General features: G+C 35.6%; 1 protein-coding gene across 1 annotated transcript; it reads right to left on the bottom strand.

The window, feature by feature from the left end:
• Positions 1–2,402: 2,402 nt before the first annotated feature.
• MRPS30 (mitochondrial ribosomal protein S30) lies at positions 2,403–8,981 on the bottom strand. The gene is made up of 5 exons (XM_045565934.1): positions 8,362–8,981; positions 6,821–6,966; positions 5,960–6,065; positions 4,773–4,949; positions 2,403–2,801 (listed from the first exon to the last, which is right to left on the bottom strand). The coding sequence occupies exons 1-5, from the start codon at positions 8,942–8,944 to the stop codon at positions 2,512–2,514; spliced, it is 1,302 nt and encodes a 433-aa protein (XP_045421890.1). The 5' UTR covers positions 8,945–8,981; the 3' UTR covers positions 2,403–2,511.
• Between the last annotated feature and the right edge of the window lie 12,264 nt (positions 8,982–21,245).

Here is a 21,245-nt window from a genome sequence, read left to right as displayed (position 1 = left end):
CTTCCCTGATTTTTATTTTTTACTGTTTTTGTTTGTTTGTTTGTTTTACAAACTCTCCTTACCAAACCTTGGACAACAAAGAAGCCCTTTCAGGTTAAGAAATTCAACCTGTTCAAATATTGGCCAATAATAACATTTTAAACCTGCAGGCCTGTTTATATCTCTTCTCAGTATTCTCTGTAGCAATTTTTCCCATTTATTTTCCTTGTGCCTTTTTCTTCTCTTCCTTTCTCCTGTCTCTTTCTAAAGTCATAATTTTATTTCTATAATAGTAATTTTTAAAATTATTGTACCTATTTATTTAAATTGACCTTTTTTTTTTAAATTCAAGCATTATGCAACATAGGCTAGAATTTAATGTCAAATGCAATAAGTATAGAAATTAACCTTACTGGTTGTCTTAGAACATTTGGGCTAGAAAAACAAAATTCCATAAACTAAGCAGCTTATGAACAGAAATTTATTCCTCACAGTTCCGGAAGCTAGGAAGTCCAAGATCAAGGTGCCAGCAGATTCAGTGTGTAGTGAAGGTTTGCTCTCTGGTACATAGATGGTTTCTTCTTGCTGTGTCCTAATATGGTGGAAGGGTTAATGATCTCACTTGGGTCTATTTTACATGGGTGCTAATTCAATTCATGAAGATAGAGCTCTCTTACAAATTATGTTTCAAAAGCCCACACATTCTGAAAGGCCTCACTTCTTAACACCACAACCTTGGAAGTTAAGATCTCAGCATATAAATTTCGGGAGAGAACAAACCATTCACAAGACCATAGTACTGGTCTTGTAATATAACTCATAAAAAACCCTAAGGCCTTTATGTCTAGTATCTCAAGTTTTCAGTTTCTAGGGACCAACAACTTAGAGTAAGTTAAAATACACACAGGGTGAAACTTATGTGAATTTTCTGGAACAAATATAAGCAAGAAATGCCTTTTCAAATAAAACACAATTTCATAATGAAGTTGCTTAGGATAGAGTGGAATTTAACATAAGTTGATGGTTCCACATTAGAGTCCATCTGAGAAAGAACTAGTTTCTTAAATTAAGATTTTTTTCTGATTATAAAAATAATATATATTTTGGGGGAAATTTGGAAAATTAGGGGGAAAACTGCCCATACTGTTAATCACTCAGATCTACTGTTAATCACTCAGATCTGCTGTTACAATGGTTACGCTTACAGGTCAGATATGAAACACAAAATGTGCTTATATTTAAATCCATGGAATTTGATAAGGCCATCTTGGGAGTCTGTGGATAGAAAGAATATAGCCTAAAATAGAACCTGGAACAGTATTTGAAGAAAGGTTAAAGGAAGAACAGCAAAGAGAAATATGAAAGAATGGTCAATGAGATAGAAGAGTATGTTTCAAGAGTATGTTTCACTGAAGGCAATAAAAGATACTTCAAGAATGAAGGAGTGATTAACCATGCAACATGTATCAGGCTGCACTGAGTAAAATAAGGACAGAAAACTGTCCAATGGATTTTGCTACACAGAGGTTAACAGCTATCTATGTTGATAAGCAGGTTCAGAGGAATCCAAATCAGACTGGACATATATGTCTCATGAGAATCAATTGAAATTTTTTTTAATTTAATGAGCTACTTAATTTGGTCATTTACAAAATAAATACATAGTGACTATACCAACTATATAAAGCCATTCTTAGAAGCTATAAAAAAGGATAAAATTGTTAAGAAAACAATTCATTCACAAGTACACAAAAATTTAGGCATAAATGGGAAATGTGTGGAGATCTACATACAGAAAACTCTAATCTGTTGAGAAATAAAAGGTATAAATAAATAAGGAGATATACCATATCTCAAACTAAAAAGACTATCTTAAATTCATTAACTCATATCCATTCAACATTTATCGAGTTCCTACTTCTATGACTCTAGGCACTTGGAATGGATCAGCAAATAGCATTTAGATGTCAGAGCTATTTGATTTCAATAGGAATATCACTATGCTTCACCATTAAACATGAGTTGGATGTTGACTAATAAGACTTTCATTAAAGCATCTTATTAATACTTATCTATTTTTCTTATCTTTTAAACCAAAATCGAGAATTTTATCAAAAGCCTCATTTTTCTTTCAACAACTAATATTCTCTATTAGTATTATTCCCAACATTAATCCATTATTGAATTGATTAATTCTAATCTTCTGTAGAGGGTTCTTTTAATTACTGTTGAATTTAGTATGTTAGCATTTTATTTAGGATTTATGCATCTATATTAAAATATAAATGCATTTAATAGCTCAATAGCTCAATTAGTCTTATCAGTTAGCCACATATAAATTATTTTTAAACAAATGTACATCTATTTTTAACTGCAAATTTGAGCAGAATGAGAAGTCTAATCACATGCTGACATAACAAACATTTGTCTCAAAAATCAATGCTTTTAATATTTGACAGTTACAAGTCTCATCATTATTGTTCCTTCAGTGAAATTTAAATATTCCCAAAGTCCTGAATCAAATGTGTTTTCTTAGTTTTCCAACAGCTGTGATTTGTCCTCTTTTGGTCTTTTCAGTAGAAATTGAACTATCTGAAGTAGAACATCATCATTAAAACCTTTCACATCATTCTCTTCAATTGTTTCATAAAGAGGCTTACTTTGTGTCCCCCAACATATATTTTTACGAGGGTTATTTTGATTAGCTTGTGCAGTCAATGCCAAAGTATTTAACTGGTAGCAGAAAAAGGAAAAGTATTTTCCATCTGTAATCACGCCCTGGGAGACAAAAGGTCGAGTAACATCTGCTTCGCTCCAGAATCCTGTAGGAATAAAGTTGTACTGAAATTTATACATAGAACATATTTTACCAAAACAAAACAAACACATTAGAAGGCATCAAATCTCTCTTACAACCTAGATATTAAATACTTTACTTAGCAAATTCCAGATCTCAAAGTTTCCTTATCTTCTCTATTCTAACCTATATTCCATTTCTGTAACAAGAATTCTTTCCTTCCTTCTAGTATCCCCAAAATCATGATTCATTTTTTTCAACAACTTCAGCCTTCAACAGCTTTCAACTTTAACTTACTTTATCTAAGAACAACAAGCTCTATGTATGCAAATCCCTGCCACATCTGGTACTAACTACATCATTATTCACTGACTTCAAATACGTTCAAATTTTCCCCATACCAGCAGTATCTACCACTCAATAACCATTCTGGACATTTACTTCACCAAATCACACACAAAAAAGAACCTTCAGAAAAAACTGTCTAAGGATTTCAACTATATCCTTACATAAATTCAGTATCCTCCTTTATGTATTTCAAAACTGGTTTTATAAGTTGCTGTCATTTTGCACGGCATGTCTGTCATATGTCATAAAGTTCAAGATACCTTAATACTTTCACTAATTAAACATTCTGGTTGCTTTTTTGTTTCAAGCTGACTGGCTTTAATACTTTTAAACCCAACTGCCAATACCAAGCAGTACCTTTATTTCTGCATACTTATTTTATATCATCCTTAATGGAAAGAGCCAATGAATAATATTGTTAAAATATAAAATTAATCCTACTGTAAAAAGTACTTTATTTTTCAGGAATAAACAGTGCCATTTTAACATCTTCAAGAAAGTCACCTCTCACTTCTGATTCTATCTACTATTCTCATTCTCTCCACTTAATTCTATTACAGAAATATAAGTCAACAGTTGTGAGTAGAAGGTCAAAATACAGACATACATAAAGGAAAAAGGTATGTCTAGTAATAATGCTATCAGCATTAAAATTCCTCCTGGATATCTATATAGGATTAATGTAGTTCATATAATATTACGTTGGGTTTTGGAATAAAATCCAAATGCCTCACAATGGGCTCTAACAGTCCTCTATGTCATTCTCCATTATTCAGCCCCTCCCTTTCTTCATCAGCCTTCATGTCATTCCTTAAACACTTCAAGCCTGTTTCCACCTCAGAAACTTTTAGCTGCCATTCCGTTTGCCTGGAAGTGTCTCCCCCCAGATTTGTGCATACATAGGCAGCTCTTCACCATTCAGGTCTCAGGTCAAAAGTTATCTTTTAGTGATTTCCCCTGAATGACTTTATTTAAATAGATTCTTCCCCATACCTCATTTTATGTCTGCTCCCCATAAATCATCCTACCTCTTAATCTAGTATATTTTCTCCATATTGTTACCACTAGATGAAAATATTACATGTTTATTATCTTTTACTCTCTCACTATAATATAAATTCTAGAAGAGCAGGATCTGTTTAACACTTCATCTCCAAAACATAAAGTGCCTGGCATATAAAAAGCATTTGTTATTTACTGAATGAACAATCTCCTAATCCAAATCCTGGATATGGCCCTTAAAGAAATTATATAGGATAGCCATGATTTAACCTAAATATTTTATCAATAAAATCATTTCCTTTTCTACTGGCAGAAAGCTGTTATCACCTACAAAGGGTTGACTTAGTTGGCTACAGAGTTTTTGAAATACTTGCAAAAACCATTAGAAAAAGACACATTCACACAGGATGTGGTCAGTTTTAGTAAAAGATCAAAATAACTACCTAGGTGTAACTTGCAATTTTCAACTCTAAAACATTTTTTTCAATTAGGGATTTTAAAACAACTATCTTTTATGCTAATGGAAGTTTTCAAAATGTCAAGATTCAACCTACATATTACCCCAAATAAAACAATTTGCACCATTAAATTCTTGAAATGTCATAGATACTTTCAAAAAGTGATAATGCCATAAAATAAGTTTTACCTTGATACATAGCTTGTGCTCCAGTCCAAGCAAAAAGGCTTGCTATAGCATTAGCTCTAAAAACAACTTCTATTTGATCAGCACGGTTTTGCTTCAAAAGCCTTTCCCTTTTTAAAAAGCTAGGTAACAGATGAAATTGGGTGTGGCCATAACAGCATGGATCTGCAGTTTTAGAGCCTGAAGAGGAAAACAAAAACATTTCAGATAAAATGCACATGAAGAACATCTGCAGCACATGTTTTAATATTTGTTTCAAACCCATCTTTCTACTCCATACATAATGTGTTCAGTGTTCAAAATACATAAATGAGAATATTAGTTTACTTATTTTATTGATTATAATTAAGTTAAATTTCACATGAAAGCAAAATTTCTCCATCTGCTAGCCATCATAAAGCCCACACCATGACACAGAATAAGTCTAAAGAATATTTGTAAAAGTTTTATAAAATCCTGTATTTCAGTTTTTAGAAATCCCTTACCTTTGTTAGTCTCCTTGTCATATTCGGAGGATACCAACAATTCATGACTTTAAAAACTTTCCTTATCATTTAATGTAATGATTACATACTTCATAATTTTTTTAAAAAATGATTTTTTTTACTACATTTCTAAGTAAAGAAAATAGGGAGCAATATTTCAGGAAATGCTGACATGCTTGAATTTAGTGGTAAAGTCTTTTCAACAAAAAGTTTCCCATAGGTTACTCCCTAATACCATAGTGACTGAGAAGGGGCTGATTTTCAGAGTTCTGGAGGACTAGTATAAAGCCTTGTTAAAAATATTATTCAAGTTGGCTAGCAATTAAGAAAGAAAGAAAAAGCGGCTAAAGAATAAGCGACATGAGGGCAGACTTCAGGTCTTGTTAATTTGTGAATTCCTGATGGCTATCACGTGTGGCACAAACACAGTTTTTTATTAATACTTCAGTTTTTCCTAAACATTTTTACTTTTGAAAAAAAAACAGATTACTTTTTCTATATATCAACAAAGCCTATTGGTATAACTATTTTTTAAATTTAAATACTACTATTTCAGTAGAAGTAAAATTTTAAATGGTAAGCTGAAAGAGTATTTTCTTTCCAACTATATTCCCCGTGAACTATCTGAACCTTAGTTAATGCTCCAAAATTGTGTAAGACCCTCTGAACATATTTATAGTGCGATAAGTCAAAAGAGAAACTTACCAATAAATATGCTGTTTTCATATTGTCGTTTGAATAATGGAAGTGTATCTGGTTTACATTTCATAACAGGGATTTCTATAGGAACAGAATAATCCAATGGCACAAACTTAAAGAAAAAGAATAGACATACTGAATTCACAGCAACATTAGTATGTATTTTACTCATACTCTTATTATATTTGAAAATCTTAAAATGAGGTGTTTTCTACAAAATGATTTCATAATGCTAACATCTAATGATGGGCCAAATCCAGCCAGCCACCCATTTTTACAAATAAAGTTTTACTGGGACACAGCCATACACATTCATTTATATACTGTGCATGGCTGCTTTTACGCTGTAAGAGCAGAAGTGAACAGTTGCAATGGAGACTTACGGCCTACACAGCCTAAAATATTAACTATTCTCAGAACTTTACAGAAAAGGTGTGACAACCCCTGACATAGAAACATGGACAATACTGGAAATATGCTTGTTTTTCTCCAAAAGAACTAAATATATGTAAAATGGCCCAGCTCATAACTGTAAAAATCCCTTGATTTATGACTTGTGTAGTCACTATAAATCATAATTATAAACTATTATCAGCATTTTTATATTAAGAGAATGAAAAATATCTGTACAGTCCTACAAAATGATGGCTTAACCTGTCACTCTTAAAATAATTCTTTGACCTTTGTGGAATATGCCATAAGCAGATTAAAAAGCTAAAAAGGATTTTCAGATAAGATGTCTTCAAAGGAAACTTAAAAGGCAAGAGACCCACCCCAAACTTTTATCCTACTAAATCTATTACCTATACCTGCGTATGACATTTCCTACATAAGATGTCAATAGATACACATGCAATAAATCCTTACCTCTGGCAGTTGCTTGGATATGCGGATCTGGTTGTGTGGTTTATCATTTATTTGGTATCGCAAAGCATCCACTCGACCTTTTCTATGACCACGGGGAATAATTTCTTCACCACACAACCAGTAAAAGTTAACTGAGCGTTTATAATCTACCAAAAGATATTCAAAATGTTCTCATCTGATCATTTAAATAAGTTTTGTTATGATTAGAACACTAAAGAATATTAACTTTAAAACAGACAACTTAAAAAAGGTGTCTAATTTAAAAACACATAAAAATTACTGATATAAGATAACCTGGGTTATGAGATAATTTAACTTTATTATGACTTAAATATAACACTCAAACATTTATTATCTACTTGTGCCATCATTATGCTGAACACTGTAACCAAAGAGGTTTCTCGGTTAGAAGTAATGAAAATAAAACTAATAGGAATACCACTCACCTGGAATAAAAAGTTTTATAGGAATAAGCTATTTTATGAATTACCAATTCAATGTTCACAATTACTGTAAAAGGTGCAGATAGTTTTCATCATCTCCATTTTATATAAGAGGAACCTGGGTCTTGACCAAGTTAAGTAAACTTTCTAGGCCACCAATTAGGAGTAGTCAAAGTCCAGGATGTTTTCAAGACCACTTCCTTTCCAAACCAAGACGGGAAGTAACATGCACACTACAAGGCTCAGTTGGGCAAACATCTACAGTCATAATAACATTAATTCAATAAATATTAAGACATCCACTGGGAGGCAGATATAAAGTGAACATGTCAGAAACATTGTTTTTCAAAATTATCTATATGTTAATTATTTTTCTCATCTGCACTGTAGTTAAACAGAAGATACTGATTGTTTACTGGGAGCTCGGAATAGCTGGGTTTGAAACTAGACCCCAGTCCCCAATGTACCAGGTATAGAGTCTTAGACTACACACATTTAACATTTCTGTGCCTCAGCTTTGTTTTTTTCTTTTTTTACAAAACAATGCTACCTACTGTAAATGGTTATAGTGAGGATTAATTAATTGGCACATAAAAATTTAGAAGAGAGCCTGGCACACGATATTGAATAAATGCTAGGTATTTTAGTTAATATAGTATTTAATCTCCATAATTCTACGACGTACTATTACCGTAATTGTCATTTGAAAAATGAGAATAAGCTAAAAGAGGTTAATTTACATATAGTCACTTAGCTTGTAGGTGGAAGAGCCAATAGGCAACTCAGGTCCCACTCTCTAAGTGCCCTTTCTCTTAACCACCGCCGCTCTCCCATTTGGCTGGACACCCACAAAGCGAAGTCAAGGAATGGAATCCTGAAGAGCTCAGGCTACCAGTCTAAGAGCTGAACAGCTACTTGGCAGCGCCGTCTCCAGATTCCTAATGCAGAGACTGCTACTACACCAGGCCGCCCCCAGCTAGAAGGGAAGGGACTAGAAAAAATGGACCAAGCAAAGAAAGAAATGAAGAGGCGGCAAATCTGTGGCGACCCAGTACAATCCCCTTCTCTCCTGTCCCCCGTGACAGGTCCGAGGCTCACCGAGGGCGGCAGTGGCCAGGACCGGGTTGTGCGGGCTGAGCAGGCCCAGGAGGGTGGCCACCAGCTGATCTAGAAACGGCGAAGTTATGATTTCACGCTCCTGGTGGCTGTGCACGCGCCTCTTGCGCCGCAAGTAGAAGTGCTCCTGCAGAAGGCAGTCGAAGGCAGCGGCCCGCAGCGCCGCCAGGTCCAGCCCCGGCGCGGGTTCGGGCTCCGCGGGCGGTGGCGGCAGACCGGACAGGAACACGGTCTTGGTGAAGCCCTGGTACCAGCGGTCGGCGTTCAGGGAGAAGGTCTGCGGGTAAACCACGTACTTCATGAACTGCATCTTGGTGAGGATTTGCAGCTTCTCGTCCACCGACTCCGCCGCGTGCACCGTAGCCTGCCAGCGCTCCACCCGCCGCTGTCGGGCAGCCTTGCTGTCGGCTGTCATGGAGGCCACAATCGGCGGGTACCGCGCGACGGGGGTGGCCGCGACATCTGGGCCGGTCGATTCTGGAGCCGTGGCTACGGCCTCAGCCGCAGTGTGTAAGGAAGGCCCCGGAGCGCGCAGCGCAAACCTCCAACACCTGGCCGCCGCCATTTTCGCCCGCGGTTCGGGGCCCGGAGGTCAACTTCAGCACCGGTCCCGGCACTCTTGCTGCAGGGACCAATCGGAAAGCGAAATCTTAGCCAGGCTTAGGAGGCCGATTCTCAGTGGGCGTTGGGATACGTTGCGTCATTCACTTCTTAGCCAATCAGGTTGCTTCTCCAGTGGCGGTCTGGAGGGTTTATAGGTGAAAGGAGAAATTGTGAGCCTGAGGGTTTTCCGCCAGGCTGACAGAGGGGGAGAAGCTGCTGCCTGGATTGCTTTTAGAACGGGGAGCCTTCTTGCCCGTAACCATTTAGGAACATGCTGCACGGAATCTTCTAGCCCTTGGTTAAATTTACTGCTTTCATTTGTGTATCCCACACCACCGCTTTTCTGTTTTAGTTCTAGCGATGGACACTTATTTTTGAAAATAAAGTATTAACGTATGTTTTGATATAAATGATTATTTTGAAAATTATTTAAGCATCACTCATGTGTGACTCTTTACTACTAAACTTTAGGAAAATAATTCTATATACTTGTCTGTGCTAATGTGTAATTTGTTTAATGATATTTTAAAAAGAAGGGAATGTATTGTTACTTGGATTTAACTCAGGAAAAAAGAAAAATTTAAAACTACTAAAGAATTCTGTTTAAATTTTGCTCTTTATTAAAACCCATTATTAATTCAGCATGAGTTGTTCCTAGTAATCTGTGAGCTCCTTGAAGAAGGGACTGCTTTATGTTTTAATCTTCAGCAACCAATCAATGCCTGTGCATAATGGATGCTCACTAAATATCTGCTCAGAGATATGATGGAAATCACTCAAAATCTAAACTTATTTCAAACTTATTTCAGATAATCTAATTTATTGACTTGCTCTCCTACTATAATTAAGAACTGGAATAATATCGATTTGGATTTATCGTAATAACTCTTGAGGGTATTGAAAATCAAACATCTTGTTGCTAAAAGAGACTTATAATTATGTGTACTTTTAAGTTAGAACTGATGGTAAAATTTAACTATGAGATTACAAGTTTATTAAACTGACCTTTAAAAATAAAATATAATGCCTCAATTTCATTAATATCTTCTCTGAGAAATTTCTAGCAGAATCGCAAATATCCTTTTGACTTTAATAATAAAAAAAGGACATGGAAGACTTAAGATCTTTAAACCCATATTCAGTATTTGAAGGATAAAAGTTGCTGAGTGCAGTGGTCCTAGCACTTTGGGAAGCTGAGACATGTTCCTCTAGTCCCAACTACTTGGGAGGCTGAGGCAGGAGGATCACTTAAGCCCAGGAGTTTGCCTGTGCAGTGAGCTCTGATGACACCACTGCACTCCAGCCTAGGCAACCATGTCTCAAAAAAAGGGAGGGGGGTAAAAATAAGGTGCTCAATGTTATCTAAATTGAAGTGATACTTTTTGTGTAAATAAATAATAAATATGCTTTTAGAGAATGAATCATAGAAATCCTAGGTCAATATCTATAGAAATTCTCATACTATTCCTGCATAGATATTAGGATTAGAAATCAAAGCTAAAGAGCAATTAACACTAAAAGACATAATTCTGTCAGTGTCTTTATGCTTCGTTGGTGAGCGAATCAAAATAATTCCAATTTCTTCAATATTTACTGGCTATCAACATTATGAACCAAGGATGGAAGCTGTGGGAAAGGGCAAGCATACGTAGTGAAGGATATAGCAGGCAGGGTCAGAGGGGAGATGGGGTAAGGCCAGCAATGGGCCAAATAGCATACCCATGAGAAAAGACAAAGTCAGAACCATGGGAAGAAGGCTTTCTTTTTAGTTTGATCCAGAGCTTTCGTATTACTGAAAAGGAAACGGACATAAGGCCAAAGTTATATAGTGTGGTAGGGGCAGTATTGGGACTAGAACTCAAATTGCCCACCTCTCAGTCAGTTTTATATAATGAATTTTATTGAATGCATTTTATATGTTAGGCAGTGACCTAAGTGCTTGGTATACTTATTAAACCAAATGGACAAAAGCTTGTACTCTAACAGGTAAACAGACAATAAAATATGATCATAATAAATAAATTACATGATGCGTACCCATTTTAATACCCATCTCTTCTTTTGAATAAGTCTTATCAAGTGGATGCTGAAGAAGTCATCAACTGCCAGAGTGTCTTATTTTTGGACTACTCTGTTTATTCATCTATATTACCATCAAAGATTTATTTAATATTTAATGTATGTTAAATGTTAAGCATAGAAATAAATGAATATGATATGTCCGTCTTCTTGCAGTCTTCAAACCATAACTGTGAAGACCTTTTCATAAAGAGATACTTCAAATATAATGTAATAGATTAAGACTGAGTGAGTAACTAAGATCAGTCAAGAAGACACTCCATGTCTATGTGACTGACCCCTAATAAAAACCCTGAACACCAATGCTCAGATGAGGTTCCCTGGTTGGCAGCACTTTGTATATGTTGTCACATATCTTTGCTGGGAGAATTAAGCATTGACCATACAGCTCCAATGGGAGAGAACAAATGGAAGCCTGCACTTGTTTTCTCCAAGATGCTGGCCTATGTGCCTTTTTCTTTTACTGATATTAATCTGTGTCATTTTATTGAAATAAACTACAACATGAATATAACCACTTTTATGAGTTCTGAGTCCTTCCAGCAAATCATCAAACCTAAGGATGGCCTTGGGAACCCCCAAAATGACAAGTCTGGAAACACCCATTTCCACATTACTTATTATCTGACTTAGAGGTGGGACCAGGGGAGACTTGGCAGCCATTGCAAACTGTCAATTCATATTGAGTTTCTGTGAAGCTAACTCTTGTCTTAATATGTGAGATATGACTAAGCTATAGCCCTTCTCTGTTGTTATAGTCATTAAAACTCAAATTCAACACTTTACATTTATCTCATTTACTGCCATTTTATCTAGATCAGACAACTCTATATTTTCAAGATCTTTTAAGGTCCTAACTATATTACCAGCATTTTTGTTATTATTCCTTCCTCATCTTGCCAAAGTGCATGACATGTCACCATTCCTGATCATATCTTTGTACATCTCCCATAATGTATATTCCGTGAGAGTAGGAAGCATATCTGTGTGGTTTACAGCTATCACTCTAGTGCTAGAAGAATACACATTTTTGTAATAAATAAGAAGCTATTTTATCTCTCATTATTAGATTCTTTTTAAACATATACATTACCCTAGGAATAATAATATAATTAGTGTTAAACAATTATGTGTAGTTTGGATTGTGTATTATACTGTCTACAACTAGATAGGAGAAGGACATCTAGGAGCAGAATGTATTTAAGACTCCTTTTGGCTGTTGTGAGATAAAAAGAGAGAAGCCTTTGGAAAGTATGAAAAAGAGCCCATGGAGGAAAGATCTGGTTGGAGGACACAGTAGGAAATTCTGACTTTCAGTGGCCACATGAGTATGCTGAGCTACTGAACACAGAAGGGAAGAGAAAGGTAACCAGATCATGCACACTGAGCCAGGAATAAGGCAAATGTCTTACTTGCCTCCAGTGCAAAACATAAGAAGGTAATTAAAAAATTTAGTAATAATAAATAATATCTATTATTCGAACTAAGGATCCTTAATAATAATAAACATAAAAATATTTTAATGAAATATATCTTAAAATCACAATTAATGCCAAAAAGTCCATAGTGAAAAAAATGAAGACAGAATCAATAGAAATACTGATCCACTCACAATCCATAAGTGAGCCTCCAAGAGACCATGTATATGATGCCTCCTTAAATATTAAGCTAGTTGAGTTTCCCTGCATCCTATTTTCTCTATCCATACATAGTTTCTGCTTCTTCCTCCCCAATAAAGACTTTTTAGGGGGTTACTAATGAATTTGAATATCATCTTTTGAATATAGGAACAGATTTCAATATAACTTAAGATATCCCACTATACTGATTATACTCCAAACACTGGACTGCATATTTTCCTATTTCTCTGTCATTTAAATATAAATAGGTCTGCAATATGAATTACTGAAATTCAAACATATATTTTAAATGTTCTTTCAACTTACACAGCAGAGTGTTCCTTAACTTTTGCACATGGCAGTAATCTGTTATATTTAGACCATATGGCTGCATTTGATATATCAAATGTCTTTGGCAAGTGAAGTCATCCCAGTTTTATGGAAACTTGTCTGCAATATGACATGGGGGAAAAACAACAATTTTCCTCCAATTATTCATATTTCTTTCAAATTCACATGGATATAAGTTGACATAAAAACTAATTTTTTTTCTAAAATAACTCAAGTAGCTAAAATAACCTCCAATAATTTATAAATAGGCATCAAAGTGTATGATACAATGGGAAAGTAAATTGTAACCACCATTCTGGAGAGAATTTTGGTGAAAAATTTCTGCCTCTTAGAGTGTTCATTACTTTTGACCCTGAGGAAATAGTTCACAATTCAGTCAGAGAGTGAGTTGATATAATTTTAAACATTAAAAATATATACATATATTTTAATATTTTTAATGGTGACAGTGGGTCAACTGTTACCCAACTCCCAGAAAAAAAACTTAGTTTTGCCCAGGTAAAGGGAGAGAGGGTCACTGATCATGACACCATTACCGCCCCCACAGTCTTCTGCAGATCTAAGTCCTCACTCTCTAATCAAGATCTTTTAAAGTGTCCAGAATTGTTGACCTGCAGGTGGGGACAGTCCTCCCTCTAGGACAACCTGGTCTGTGAGTCCCTTCCACCCAGCTTCCTAGTCCTCTGTCCAGAACAGTTTTCTCTCTCCTCCCAATTAGTGGACCCCTGTCCATTCAAACAGTCTCCTTTCTCCCTTGCATTTGAGTCACCACTCTGCCTCTTCTTCCCCTTCCTCCAGGCCCTATTTTATATGGAGGCCTCAGAGTGAGGAGGAAAAAAAGTCCTGGAAACATGTCCTTTAGTTCAGGGTCCTTAGAATCAGTGTTTACCCTTCAGTGTAGTCTGAGGTAGAGAAAATGGCCTCTGGGTAAAAGTGAAAAAGGGGAAGGGGAAATACATCAAGAATAACTTTCTCCACAGTTAGCAATAAAATATTGCCCCATTTGTAAGAGCAAATAACCTAATTATATACATATATAATCCAGTTAATTATAATAACCTAATTATATATAACTCTAATAATAGGAAACTAATAAAATAAATTGTAGTACATTCAAATTAAGACTATTATGAAACTACTAAAGCAAAATTTATAAAATAGTAAAATACTTTTGAAATAAGAATGACTTTAAAAATCATGATTAAAAAAACTGTATACACCGCATGATCTGAAAAGAAACATATACACATAAAGTCACAATATAATGTTAGCAAAAGTTGAAAACAGATGATGGGATTATTGGTATCTTTCCTCCCTGTAATTTCTAATTTATCTTTACTAGACACAGATTGTCTCTTTCTTTTAAAAATCAGAACAAAAGTTGGCTTAGAAGTAAGAAGTGAGGAAGAAAAGTAATATATCACCTGAATCTGAATAGATGCAACACATAGTATTCCATCAAATGGCCAATTACTTGCTGAATATATCTGATTGTGTAGAGCCCAAAGTAGAATCCTGCATTAGATTGAACTGATCCTCTGTGCTGAAGTCCAATAGTCTGGATACCCAAGTTCAAATTTGAAGAGGATAAACTGGAAAATTAATGATATTTTAGTGACCGTATCTTTATACAGACCCTTATACATCATATACATTTTGCATATGTTCCTACAGGGGATGGATAAGCATTGTAGAGCTATGAGCAGAGAAGGGGTTACGTGTGAAAAAGATAACTCTGATGGTAGTGAAGAACAAATAGGAGAGGCCAGAATGCAGGTATAGAAAGCACTAATGAAGCTATTGTAATTGCTAAGAGAAAAATGATGAAGCATGTGGGCAGGGCTAGGAGAGTAAACAAGAGATGTTGGAACACCCAGAGACAGGCAAAAGCAGGCAGGAATACCTACCCCAAGTTCTGAAGACGCCAATGGAAGAAAAAGCATTATCGGAACCCAAAGAGACCTGAACTCTGAAAGAGGGCCCACCTGATGGGAACTTGGTCATGGGGAAATCCGGATACAAAGCAGGGGGGACATACAGAAAATATACCCTCACTTCTCTCTTGTTTTACCCTTTGGCCAAATCTAGCTGGGAGCCAGTCAGCAATGAAGCCCAGAAGAAGCAGATCACAGGGCTCAGCTTCCCAGCGCACAGAGCATAGCAAAGAACGAAGCCTGTGCAGATGGCAAATACCCAGTGCATAAAGTACAGAGCCTGAGCGAAGAGGGAGACAGAAGAGGAAGCCAAGGGCATCATTTATGTAGACTGTCATGTGAAAGATAGATCGGATTTCTCCTTTTTATATAGCCAGTTAGACAGAACTGGGATGTTAGAAACAGGTTTCACATGAGATTTTTGCTTCATTGAACAAATACTGAGTGCTTACCATGTGTTCCACACTGTGCGAGGCATTGAGGATTCAGCTGTGAACAAAACAAACAAAACACTTTGATGAAGCTTCCTTGCTGGCCCAGGAAGACAGAAAATAAATAAATGTGCAACATTGCATTTGGTGGATAAACACACTGAAGAATAATAAATGCAATGGAACAGAGAGTCATGATGTGGGTTGCCTTCTTTTATATAAGTTGATCAGGAAAGACTTCTCTGATAAGGGATATCTGGGCAGAGAACTTGAGGGAATGGAGGAGTGAGCCACAAAGATATCTGAAGAAAGAAGGTTCTGGGCAGGCAGACTAGCAAGTGCAAAAGTTCTTAGGTGAGGAGGAGGAGTAGGAGAGGGGGACAAGGTGAAGGGGGATGGGAGATGGAGGATAACATCAAGAGCAGGAGGAGCTACTTCTATTGCACTTATAACTCCATAAAGAAATTGTCTTGTTTGTGGTTGGAAAGATCCAAGGAGAGAAACTCAGGGATGTGGTATCTGGGGTTAAGCCCTTAGAATTCTCTAAAGAAATAAAATTGTAATGAACTCTATTTTTACAGCAATGTAAATTCATTACATAAGATCTGGAACATTCAGAAATTACAAAATCTTTTTCTTTTTTTAAAAATTTTATTTCAGAATATTATGGGAGTACAACCCTTTGGTTACATAAATCGCTTTTGTACCATTTGAGTCAAAGTCATAAGTGTGCCCATCACCCAGCTAGTGCTCATTGTATCCGTTAGCTGTGAACTTCCCCGTCCCCTCTTCTCCCCTCCCACTTGCTGATTTCCAATGAGTGTTATTTCCATATGCCACAATCTTTTTCTTTTGGTTGTATTTTTGTTTCTGATTTTTGGAAAGAATATGTCCCACCCCATAAAAACAATGATATTTCATAGTTTAAGAATATTTTTCTGATTTAAATAAACTTTAAAAAAATTTCAGAATAGTTTTAGATTTACGGAACAGTTGCAAAAATATAGCGTCCCATTTCTGTGTACCTGTTAACATTTTACATTCCCGTGGTACCTATGTCACAATTAAGAAACCAACATTGGTGCATTTTTATTAACTAAACTATATTCTTCATTTGGATTTCACTAGGTTTTCCATAACGCTTTTTCTTCTGTTCCAGCATTCCATCCAAGTTGGAATCACATTACATTTAGTTGTCACATCTCTTAGTCTGCTGTGACTGTGATAGCTTCCCAGATTTTCCTTGTTTCTGATGACCTTAACAATTTTGGGGCTTACAAGTCTGGTAATTTGGAGTTTGATTCTCAAGTTGGACTTGTCTATATATTAATTTTTCTCATGGTTAAGCCTGGGGTTATGGATGTTTGGAAGGAAGACCACAGACGTGAAGTACCATTCTCATCACATCATATCAAATCCACATGTTATCAATATGACTTATGTTTTCATATTCTTAAGCAACCAATCTAACGTCAACTAAAGATTTATATAGTGGATAAGTACTATAAAAATATTTGGAAGTGTAAGAAGAAATTGTATACTTTTGCTATGAAATAAAAGCATATATTTCTGTACTTTGCCTGTTTTTTTAAATAAAAACTGACCACAAGATGGCACCATTAACTTACATATGGGAGGGAAGGTTGCTTGAACAGCAGTTAGGGTTTGTGGGGCTGGTGTGGTTAGAAACCACTATTTTAAAATTTTTGGCAATAACTAACAAAACCACTGGAATGTTTTTAGAGTATGGGATGCTAATTTATTATTTTTTTTAGTTTTGCAAAATATTTTCCATTGAATTCACACCCAAGTATATTTATTTGGAAATTTAATTTAAAACAGTATGGTTTACTAATGAAGTTGAAACCTCTATTCTCAATTGGAGAACAAATCTACAAAAATCACCATGAGTTGATATTATTCTTATAACGAGGAACAAAAGCTTTATTTCAACTAATGAGTATTTTCTCCCGAAACATATTAAAGATGAAAAAGAAGAGAAGAATAGAAGATGAAAATTAGCATCAAACAAGATGCTTTAAGTGACTTGAATTGGTCTTACTGCCAAATAACAGCTTAGGAATGGAAGTGTTAAATTTATATCTATCACTTTTTTACTACCAACTTTTTAAAAATTGCTTTGCATGTAAAGTAGAAAAAAATCTATTTTTAATTCCCTCCTTCCCAGCATATCTATATTGAAAACTTCCTGATTGTAACAGTTTTGATTTCCAAAGCAGGTCCATAACTCTGACTCTGCATCAGTTTTATTGTTTTATTCCTCCTGCTTTCTCTAGGGTCCTTCTCTTTCCCCTCATTTTTCTTCTCCTGCTCCTGCCAGTACCTTAGTCTCACACTTAGACCTCCGTTTCTGAACCAATTCTGATCCGTAGTTCATATGCTATTAGGCCGAGAGTTGAAAGGTTCTTGGACGTATATAGAATGACCCTCCATTTCATTTGGTTCTGTTCAACTTATTCAATGATAGCTACAGGCCAGTATCTGTGCTCGTCATTTATAATCCAAAATTAAATGAGTCTCCATCAACAAAATCTGCTTCATGTTATGAGCTTTTTTACAGACCCCCTAGTGGGCTATGCTTGATTAGTTATTAAACATTTTCTAAGTAAAGGAAAATGATGACAAGTTCATTGCTTTGGAGATAGCATGCAGTAGTGAAAAGAACACTAGGTTGTACAAGAGAAAGAGTTATATTATAACCCTGGATCCACTCTGTTTTCATCACTTTCACCAGTCCCTTAATCTTGCCAAACTACAATTTCCTTATCTGTAAAATTAAGGAACGAGACTAGAATTTTTAAGGTATCTTTCATTGTTTCCATTCTGTATGAATTTAGGTCATTGTTGAAAAATATTAATGACTAGAAAGTCCTTCCTGAGTTGAACCTGAGTTGAACTAAAAGTAGTTTGTAGCCTTTAGCGGTTGGTCCTAGTTCTGCCCTTGGGAATCACACAGAGCTAAATCCTTTCCTGCTTCTGTATAACAATGATTCAAATATTTGTCGACACTTGTCATTTAACTAAGCATCTTTTTCATTTTCCTAAATTCACCCAGACTTTTTGGCCATTTTAATACTAATACTCATTTTCTGTTAGCTATCATCATCTTTCTATTCTCCTCTGATGTCAGAAGCTTGTAACAGTCTTCTTAACTGTGATGCTCAGTTTAATATGCCTGACATAGTTGGAAGAACCAAGAATACATTAGGATCATTGATTCCAGAATGATTTTTGTAGTCTAATGACATCACCCATTTTATTAATCAAACTTTTCCAAACCCTCTGCCCATGAAATACTTTGACACAGGTTCCCACTGGTCTGTTGAGTGAGTGTATATGTGTGTGTGACCCAAATATACCTCTCCAGCCTTATACTGAACTGCAATGCTTCTGACATCTAGGTTATGGCTGAGTAAGTAGAAAAAGGAGTTTGTCCTCTGAGTTTTATTTCCTTTTGTAATAACACAGGCCAAGACACCACACAGGCCAAGATGTACAATGTAGTTTGGATATCTGTAGCCTCCAAATGTCATGTTGAAATTTGATACTTGATGTTGGAGGTGGGGCCTAAAGAGAGGTCTTTGGGTCATGGGGGCAAATCTCTCATGAATGGCTTGGTATTGTCCTGGCAGTAGTAAGTGGAGTTCTCGCCCTGTTGGTTCCTGCCAGAACTGGTTGTTAGAAAGAGCCTGGCACCCCCTACCCCCTCTCTCTTCCTTTCTTTCATCATGTGATGCCTGCTCCCGATCACCTTCTGCCATGAGTGCAAGCTTCCTGAAACCCTCACCAGATGCAGATGCTGGTGCCATGCTTCTTGTACAGCCTGAGAACTGTGAGCCAGATAAATCTTCCTTCATAAATTACCCAGCCTCAGGTGTTTATAGCAATGCAAAATGGCCTAAGACAATGGGTATGAGATATATACACTGTATATTTTATAGTATATATCTCGTATATATACACTATTTATCCATGATTTCTTATATTATTCGTATGGTAATTGTCCATATGGTTATCCATAGCACCAAAAAAGGAAAAATTATATCTGCTGGGTTTCTTTTAATAAAGCAACTAAAATGGACAAGTTGTAATTGGACTTGAAATCCCAAAAGTTTGAAATTATCACCTAGTTTAAAATATACAACCTAAATTAACCTATGAGTCAACACACTCTTTTGGAATATATCAAACAGTGTGTTAAGTGGCTATATAGAAACAAAAACATTGGAATACTAATATAAGTGGCTTAGAATGTAGGAAAAAGAAACAGATGAACTGGTTTCAAATCTGGTGTTTCCCATTTACTATAGTTCACGTATTTGGTTTAATACCTATTCCCAGAATTAGTGTAAGTTTAATTAAAATAAGGTATGTAAGGCTTTTAGCATAGCACCAGTACACAGAAGGCATTCAGTAAAATGCAGCATATATGATGAATAATAAACAGTTCTCAAATATATTTGTACTTTCTGTGTACACAGAATTGACATATGTTTAAAGAAACTTGTTGATGGAATTATCATGATACCAGAATATCTGGCACCTTTTGTGATCCTCAGTCAGTGCTTATGAAAAAGTTGTCAAGAATTGAAGAATTGGCATCTGGTGATGAACGAGAACTATCTTACGCAGGATTAATTTCTGATGGAAGCTTTTTTAGCATTCTTGCCAACCAATCTTCCTCCTTTCTTTAGTGTGGTGGTAATAGTGTTTGATTGTGGTTTCTACATAGAAATATGAGGGAGATGGGGTAGCTAAAGGCCCTTTTGTTTCTCTCCTCACTGCCTCTTTAAACTCTGCATTTCCTTTTTAACTTGGGGCTTTTGGAAAACTGACCGTGGGAAAAAAAAATAAAAACCTTCATGTAACAAACCGTGTCTTATTCCCTCAGTATTTTAGAAAATGGTTACATTGGAGTCAGGGTCTCTGCATTTGTGCCTCTAAATGAGGACAGTTTTGGGGATTTCAAAAGGCTTTCACCATTACCTCATTTCCATCCCATGGGTGCATTTAAGTAGCCTGGTCAGCAAGAAGTCAGATGATGAATTCCTCATTACTGTGTAATTAAACTTAAGATTCACTGACTGTCCTCCCATTCCAATAGCCACAGTTATCAATCTTTCCAGAAGAATTCATCATCTGGGCCCAAATCTTACAATATTTTGCCCCAACACAATTTGACTGTGGCTTAGTGACCATTTCTCCTACATTGGTAATCTATTGATTTGTATCCACTGATCTCTGTCAACATGATGACACTAGAATACATCATAATTACTACATAGATATGGTATTATGGGTTATGTATATTACTTAGTTATCAGAAAAGCAGATTGAGCCATATTAGCTCACACGCTCTGTGACACTACAAACTGTAAATTAGGCAATTTTAGAAAATTTATAAAATTTTTCAGCAATTTACTAAATAAATTCTATACTCACAAATATATTGTCAGGTTATTTATGTAGATATTCAAATTATAGACCTCCTTTGGGGATCTACAAGGTCCATAGGGGCTTTCTCTGTTTTCCTTTTGATCTTTATCCTTTTATAAAAAAACCCTTTGTTTTGTTATATATAAAGAAAAATTTTTTTGGCATTGATAATTTGCACCTAAAAGATATTTTCTTAAGTCGGAAAATTTCAAACTTGCATTCGTGGATCCACTATTTGTTGATTTGTTAAAATATTTTTTTCCCTTTGAAAGAAATCTGTTCATTATTCAAGCTTGAGAAGAAATACTCAAAGTGCATTTATAAGTAGCAAGCACAATCTTATTAAGTTTTCCATAATTTAATTTCAATGATATTGATTTTATCTGATGGAC

Source organism: Lemur catta, chromosome 12, assembly GCF_020740605.2.
Source record: "Lemur catta isolate mLemCat1 chromosome 12, mLemCat1.pri, whole genome shotgun sequence".
NCBI classification, from domain to species: domain Eukaryota; kingdom Metazoa; phylum Chordata; class Mammalia; order Primates; family Lemuridae; genus Lemur; species Lemur catta.
This window is presented reverse-complemented; position numbering and strand designations above follow the sequence as displayed.

What these genes read in the sequence shown, in the direction of transcription:
- MRPS30 (XM_045565934.1), bottom strand. Translation starts at nt 8,944, where the DNA reads ATGGCGGCGGCCAGGTGTTGGAGGTTTGCGCTGCGCGCTCCGGGGCCT. An exon ending in CCTGGCCACTGCCGCCCTCG is followed by an intron (nt 6,967 to 8,361) that starts GTGAGCCTCGGA and finishes ATCTTTTGGTAG; the next exon opens with ATTATAAACGCTCAGTTAAC. An exon ending in TGAAAACAGCATATTTATTG is followed by an intron (nt 4,950 to 5,959) that starts GTAAGTTTCTCT and finishes TTTCCTCTTCAG; the next exon opens with GCTCTAAAACTGCAGATCCA.